At 49.4% G+C, this 7,483-nt stretch overlaps 1 protein-coding gene across 1 annotated transcript; it reads left to right on the top strand.

The window, feature by feature from the left end:
* Positions 1 to 645: 645 nt before the first annotated feature.
* SSTR1 (somatostatin receptor 1) lies at positions 646 to 4,486 on the top strand. Its single transcript, XM_060003465.1, has one exon. The coding sequence runs from the start codon at positions 875 to 877 to the stop codon at positions 2,048 to 2,050; it is 1,176 nt and encodes a 391-aa protein (XP_059859448.1). The 5' UTR covers positions 646 to 874; the 3' UTR covers positions 2,051 to 4,486.
* The last annotated feature ends 2,997 nt before the right edge of the window (positions 4,487 to 7,483 follow it).

Genomic DNA, 7,483 nt, shown 5'->3' with positions numbered 1-7,483 from the left:
AGTGGGCGCCTGTGCTGGGGTCCCGCCCAAGGAAAGGAGTGGGACCGCACGAAGAACGTCACCGCGCTACCAGACCTCACAGGCACTTTGCACGGGCCATCTACGCGTCGGTCTGGAGGTAGCGTGCCCTGGGTAAGGACTTCCGCAGCGGTTCTCAGGAGCAGAGCAGGCGCGGGGGGGGGGGGAGTTTGGGGTCCCGGACGACTGGACGGGAGTGGGTCCCCCAGGGTGGGGCAGCAACTGAGGGAAACGGAGATGAACTCCAGACATCCGTGCCTAGGGTCTGCTTCAGTCTTTGCTTTGGATAGAAGCAGGGTGAGATGGGACAGAATCTCCACCTTTGTTTCCCATCCACCCTTCATGAAAGCGGAGAAACTCCCCAGGTCCCCCTGAAGGGGATGGGTAAAGGGGTGCTGCAGGGGAACCCCAGAAGCAGCTGCTCTAGTCGATCGGAGCTCAAAACTGGGAAGGAAAAAATTGGGCGAGGGGTGATAAGCCACCTATATTGCCTACCTCCCTCTCTTTCTCCGCCCCCCCCCCCATTTTCGTAGCTGCTGACGCGCGGGTGGTGCCTATTAATCATTCACCAGCCCACAGCCGCGGCAGTTAATGGCTGTGCCGCGCGGGGCCCTAGTCTCCCGGCACGTTCGCGTGTGCCCAGGTGCCCTGGAGCGGCGAGCGGCTGCGCGCAGGCAGCCGCTGGGCGATGCGCTCCGCCGGCGCCGGTGGAGCCGCGCTCCCTGCAGTCTCTGAGCGCTTACCCCAGGCGCCCAGCGGCTGTGAGCTGCGGGCGGACGGCCGGGGTGCCAAGTGACAGCGCAAGCGGCGGGGGCGCCAGTAGAACTCCCCAGCCCTGGCAGCCCCATCGGCCCCCATGTTGTTCCCCAATGGCACCGCCTCCTCTCCCTCCTCTCCTAGCCCCAGCCCAGGCAGCTGTGGCGAAGGCGGCGGCAGCAGGGGCCCCGGGGCCGGAGCTGCAGACGGGATGGAGGAGCCGGGGCGAAATGCGTCCCAGAACGGGACCTTGAGCGAGGGCCAGGGCAGCGCTATCCTCATCTCTTTCATCTACTCCGTGGTGTGCCTGGTGGGGCTGTGTGGGAACTCCATGGTCATCTACGTGATCCTGCGCTACGCCAAGATGAAGACGGCCACCAACATCTACATCCTCAACCTGGCCATCGCCGATGAGCTGCTCATGCTCAGCGTGCCCTTCTTGGTCACCTCCACGTTGCTTCGCCACTGGCCCTTCGGCGCGCTGCTCTGCCGCCTCGTGCTCAGCGTGGACGCAGTCAACATGTTCACCAGCATTTACTGTCTTACTGTGCTTAGCGTGGACCGCTACGTGGCCGTGGTGCACCCTATCAAGGCAGCACGCTACCGCCGGCCCACCGTGGCCAAGGTGGTGAATCTGGGCGTGTGGGTGCTATCGCTGCTCGTCATTCTGCCCATCGTGGTCTTCTCGCGCACGGCGGCCAACAGTGACGGCACGGTGGCCTGCAACATGCTCATGCCCGAGCCCGCCCAGCGCTGGCTGGTGGGCTTCGTATTGTACACTTTTCTCATGGGCTTTCTGCTGCCCGTCGGGGCCATCTGCCTGTGTTACGTGCTCATCATCGCCAAAATGCGCATGGTGGCCCTCAAGGCCGGCTGGCAACAGCGCAAGCGCTCAGAGCGCAAGATCACCCTGATGGTGATGATGGTGGTGATGGTGTTTGTCATCTGCTGGATGCCTTTCTATGTGGTGCAGCTAGTCAACGTGTTCGCAGAGCAGGACGACGCCACGGTGAGCCAGCTGTCGGTCATCCTCGGCTATGCCAACAGCTGCGCCAACCCCATCCTCTATGGCTTCCTTTCAGACAACTTCAAGCGCTCTTTCCAGCGCATCCTTTGCCTCAGCTGGATGGACAACGCCGCCGAGGAGCCAGTCGACTACTACGCCACGGCCCTCAAGAGCCGCGCCTACAGTGTGGAGGACTTCCAGCCTGAGAACCTGGAGTCCGGCGGCGTCTTCCGTAATGGCACCTGCACGTCCCGGATCACTACTCTCTGAGCCCGGGCCAAGCAGGGGCTTTGTACCAAGAGAAGGGGAGGATGAGGAGAAAGGAAGGCCGGGTGCGAGAGGTGAAAGTATCCCAGGAGTCAGGGTGCAATGGGGAAAGTGGGGCTAGGACACTGTGTGCTTCTGGTGGAGACCCGGGAAAGGCGCGCGACAAAGGTGGAATTGGACGCTTTGCTTATAAACTGGGAAGACTAGCGGGCCCCCTTCTCCTCTTTCGCTTCTTCCTCCCCTGCGATTGCACTTCTGCATCCCTCTTCTCCCCTCCCTTGGCAATTTCGGTCTTTCTTTACGCCCCGTCCTACCGGTGCAGATCGTGAACTTATTAACGTCGCCAGCTGCGCCTGACCCTCAGCCCCGCCAGCCGTCGTTTCTGTTTAAGCTGAGCCACGGTTACCGCCACGGGTTTCCCTCGGGAAAACCCAGCTGGCCCTCAGCCGCGCCTTGCAGGGCCCCTCGCTCGCCAGATTCTGCTTGATGCCTCTAGCGGAGTCTCGAGAACCACCACTCTCCCTTTCTGCAGCCCTACTTCAAAGGAAGTCAGTCTTGAGAAGGATCTCGGCAGCTGGTCCTTTCTCCCACCCTCGGGTGAAAGGAAGGTGCGCGCTTCGCCGAGCCCCTCCGCCCCTCCCACTCCACCCAGAGCGGAGCCAGGTGCTTAGTAAAATCGGTCCCGCGCTTCGAACCCCAGGCATCCCGCAGTCCTTATCCAAAGCCCACTTTGGAGCAAAAAGGAGCTGAGAACAAGCGACTAGGGGTTTTTAAAAGATTCCGGGCTTTGGTGGGGGAGGAGGGCTTGTAATGGAAGCCCCCCTCCCGCCCGGCTCACAAACGGCTCTTTTAGTTTCAAAGACCAAGAGCTAGGCTCTCCCAGGGCGCTGGTCTGCATTAGGCCAGGAAGGACAGGGCGCACTTTCCCCGGGAGCCGCCCGGGAGCTTGGCTGCAGCTCCACTAGGCTTTCTCCTTCACCCAAGCTTCTGGAGGTGCACATCCAAGAGTAACGACAGGCACCGGGCCGGGACCTCAGGTGACGTCTTCCCAGTCTCGGCCGATCCCGACCGCGTCGCCGCCACCTGCAGGTAGAGGGTGCGGCCTGCCCGACCCCTGAGGGCTTGCTGCCTTTCAAGCGGTGCCTAATAGGTTATTTTCTTGCTTAACATATTTATTTATTTATTTGTGGTGTTTGAAAAAAATGTGTCTCTGCTTTCCTTTTCTCCACTTGCCTAGCCCAGGGCCTTTTCTTCGGGACACTGGCGATGGGGCGGGCGCGGAGGTAGCAGTGGGGAAGGCTCTCTCCCCAGGGTCCCGTCCAAGCCTCTCTGTGCTAGGCCCTCTTTTCTTATCCTTTCCTCTAGCCTTTCTATTTTTGCTTGTGTTCAGTGAAGTTTGGAGAGTTTTTCGTACTTTTCTTATGTAGTCTCTTGTTTGTCTTATAATAAATAAATAACGTGGGTTAGCCTTCTCCCATGCAGAGTGGAAAGTCCCGAACTCCTAGCTTTCAACATCACCCTACATATGATTTGAATATATACTATATTCAAATAATATATACTGTATTCAAATCATAATATACTCACATACTATATATATATATTTATTTATCTTGCTCCCTTATCATGAGTACGTGAGACAACTGCCAAATACAGTCACTCACAGTGGCAGGTGTGAGACTGGCTAGAACACTTTCAGATACGAGGGTTCAAGCAGCCCTCAGACTTAGAACTCCGAAATCTGATTCAGACAGACTTTAATCGGTGCAGAGGATGCCCCTGCTTATGTCCCTGCTTCCTCTCGGTTCCAGCATAGGTGATTCTAACATACGATCTAGTTAACATCATCACTTCTTTTGAAGACATTGAAAGTAGAGTAATTTGTGTCTGTGTTTAATCTGACCACTTCATTGGAAGCCTGAGCAGGGCAAGAACCAATAATTTTACTTCTTTGTGTTTCCTGTATTGCTTTAGGATGCTGGCTTGTACATAGTAGGCACTAAATACATGTTTGTTGGTTGATTGTTTAAGTAAACCAGAGTGTATTGCAACAATCGGAGAGTTCTCAACATCTGGGGTTCTCAGGTTCCCTCACTGACATGATACACAGTGGTTGAAATCACCATGGAAAAATACGTTTTGTGTATATTTGCTTCAAGAACATTGTGCTTTCCTGAAAGCAGCAACCAATGGTTAAAATGTCCCTACTGTTTTGTTTAATGAACAAATATGCTTTGGGTCATAAATTTGAAAGTTTAGATCTGTCATTTAAAAATAATGCATATTATTACTCCTTTGGAAAATAGATTTTTAATAGTTAAGAACAGTGAAATTTACAAATAAAAATCTTGATCACTATCCTCTTTTGAGGACACAGATCTAGTGCTCTTAACCTGTTACCACTGTAATATTAACTAAATAAACAAATGTATTATGTTGCTGCAAGTTGTCTGACTTTGCCATCGGAATTTTCCTGTTTCAACAGATTACTTAAAACACACACAAATTGGCTTGGTTGCTCTTTCATAGATTTTTAAGAAGAAAGATTTCGATTAACTTTGGAATTTTTACCAAGATTGAAGTTATAATTTGATTTTTTCGGGTAAAGAAAAGTCTGTTAGTTCAAAGAGAGAGAAAAAAAAAGAAAAATAAAACTTGAGTCACTATGAATAGGAAGTACTCTATGGTTTGCTGTTGTTACCAAGCTAACTAGATGATATCACAGTCTCTCACAGATTAAATTACTGTCTGCCCTCATTTATGACCTCAGACTTTGTTGTGGGAGCTAAGTAATTGCTAATTTACATCCCAGGGAAAGGTAATGGAAGGAAAAAAAAAAGTGATCACCTAAAGATGTTTCAGAGGACAATAGGTAAAGGGAATAGAAAAATCAGATTTCAACATAAAAGAAGACAGACATATTTTATGCTTTGTTCAGTGATGGCCATTTCTATCCCTGGAAGAATTTAAGAAGGTACTAAAGGAGTTTTTTTTTTTTTTTTTAACAGACCTTATTTTTTTAGAGTGATTTTATTTTCACAGCAAAATAAGGAGAAAGGAGTATTTTCCAAGCAGTGATTCCAGAAGCAGGGTGGGGGGACTGTGGCCTTTAAATACCTTCAAATGCCTTGTAACTGTAGGCTTTTATAGTTCTGTACATTATCTCAGCTGGACTTGTTTTTATTACTTTTAAAAGCTATAGCAAGGTGGCAAATTGAACTCATAACTTTGATGTGCAGAGAAAACATTTTGTTCTTTTGGTTTTAACTAATCTGAACATAATTCCCAGCCCCTTCCAACTGGTTAGCTGGGAGGAAAAATTAATGTTCAAACATCCAACTGAGCTCATAATTTAAATAGCCATTTTCAGAAAATTTCAACTGTCTCTCGGCTGGCCTCCCTTTCCCATTTTATCATCTCTAAAATGGCTTTAGAGTGAATATTGGGAGAGACTTTGTGTCCCAATGGAGGAAGGGACGAGGTGGGGTCTTTGGAAAAGCAGCTCTGTCTGCCCTTGGCTCTCTGGGAACAGGTCATTTGTCACCTGGATGATTCCTGGTTGCAGTTTGTTGAAATCAGCAGCTTCTGGAGCCTGTGATCTGACTTCTCAGCCTGGTGAGCACTGTGCCACAGCTCCTGTGTGCTGCAACCCTCTCAGAGTCTTCTGGGGGTTCTCATATGGCCCACCAGCCTGGGGTCTACCCCTGCCTCTGAAAGCAGTGACCTGGTCCTGCCACAGCAGGCAGCCCTGTGGTGAGCCTCTTGGCTCCGTGACCACAGGGGGTCTAGGGTGGCTCTGGACTGGTGACCCTCAGGAACTCTTCTGGCTGATAACTTTTTCTGCGGCTCTGTCTCAGGTCTTTTGCACCTCTCCTTACCTTTGTCAACCTCACTCATGAAAAACATTCCACATACCCTGCATCCGTGTTACACTAGAGGAAAAGCATAGGACTTGAGTCCTTCAGTCTTAGCCTTTAATGTGTGAAGGCAGGAAAAAAAGAATTTAGAAATCTCTAGGCAACCCCTATCCCCCCTGCCTCACCTGATTTCCAAGCCTTTCTGCACTGCCCAGAAGTTGGAAACAAGCTCTCTCTTATGCTAAGGCGATGAGCCTCACCTCGGGGTGAGAGACAGCAATGAAACATTTATGGAGGAAGGTAAAATGTATCAGTTTAATGTCCTTGCTCTCTCTCTTACTGGGGGCCTCTGTGTTCTCAGAGTGGAATTTCTGAGGCCATCTTCTCCCCCCAAGAATGGCCCGAGAAAGGATCACGTTTGAAAATCTTTGACGCTTCATCCAGTTAACACTGACCATTGAAAAATGCTGAATGTATGGTTTGGGCGTGAGGAAAAAGGCAAGGAGTTCTCCTGGAAAATATTATGGAAGATACATTTTTAAAAATTGTGATATATTCCCAACATATTTTAAACAAATAATAGATATTTATATCAATCTTCTAAAAAACACTTTGGTAGTAGGGTTATGTCTTGCAAATCTCCCTCATTCCCTTCTCCATTCTAGCATGCCACATCAGAGAGGTTAGGTCCTTAGCTATAATGATTCATAGACAGTTGCATAATTGTTATAGTAGTGTGTGCTTTAAAAACAAGGTACTGCAAAGTCTGTGCTGCTGTCTTGCTGCACCGTACACCTCTGAGCCCATGAGAACCTCTTCCACATATTCAGACGGATATCTTGCTTTTCATTCAACACATTTCATTTGTTGGTGTTCAAAGAAGGCAGAGAGGTTCAGCATTGTTACATGGTTTCCCAAGATGGAGGCAGGTGCCCATACAATGTTATAAGTGATTATTTACTGCTTTGCTGAATATCTGGAGACAGGGTACTGTATTGAGTGTGCTCCTGAGAGAACTGCCCTAGGGATGAGCAGATACATCCAGCTTCTGATTTCACCCATAAGGAGAAGGAAGGTGCTCCTGCAATGATGACACAGCTTGTGAACAGAAGCAACCAGTTCAAACTAAAATATCAAAACACCTGCCTGTCAAACTGTTGGGCAGAGAAAAGCATCATCTAAAAAGGAGATATAATTTTATCTAAAATCCCTGTGGTAAAATGTTCACTTTGATGATAAACCTAACTGTTGTCAAAACATATATCAAATGCAATCTTCTTGGCCTAAAGCTGGAAATATTATACTTATTTAAGGCTGAGACTACAGGCATGCTTCTAAAATTCTTTGGAATAATAATGAGCTTAAGACTCTAAAAATAAATACCTCTTTAAGCCACACTGATTCAAGTCTTCAGTTTTGAGTGGACAAGATGTATAAAATGAAATGAGATGTGACCATCAGCTAATGTACTATATCTGCAGTGGAATTCAACTCTACGCCCCTCCTCAGCACCTACATGCCGGGACCAGACACAGACCACAGACCTCCAGTGCTCCCAGCTTTAAAAATTTAAGAAAGA

The sequence above is a fragment of the Delphinus delphis genome, chromosome 2 (genome assembly GCF_949987515.2).
Source record: "Delphinus delphis chromosome 2, mDelDel1.2, whole genome shotgun sequence".
Lineage (NCBI taxonomy): Eukaryota > Metazoa > Chordata > Mammalia > Artiodactyla > Delphinidae > Delphinus > Delphinus delphis.
Note: the sequence above shows the minus strand (reverse complement) of the source record. Positions and strands in the feature narration are given on the sequence as shown.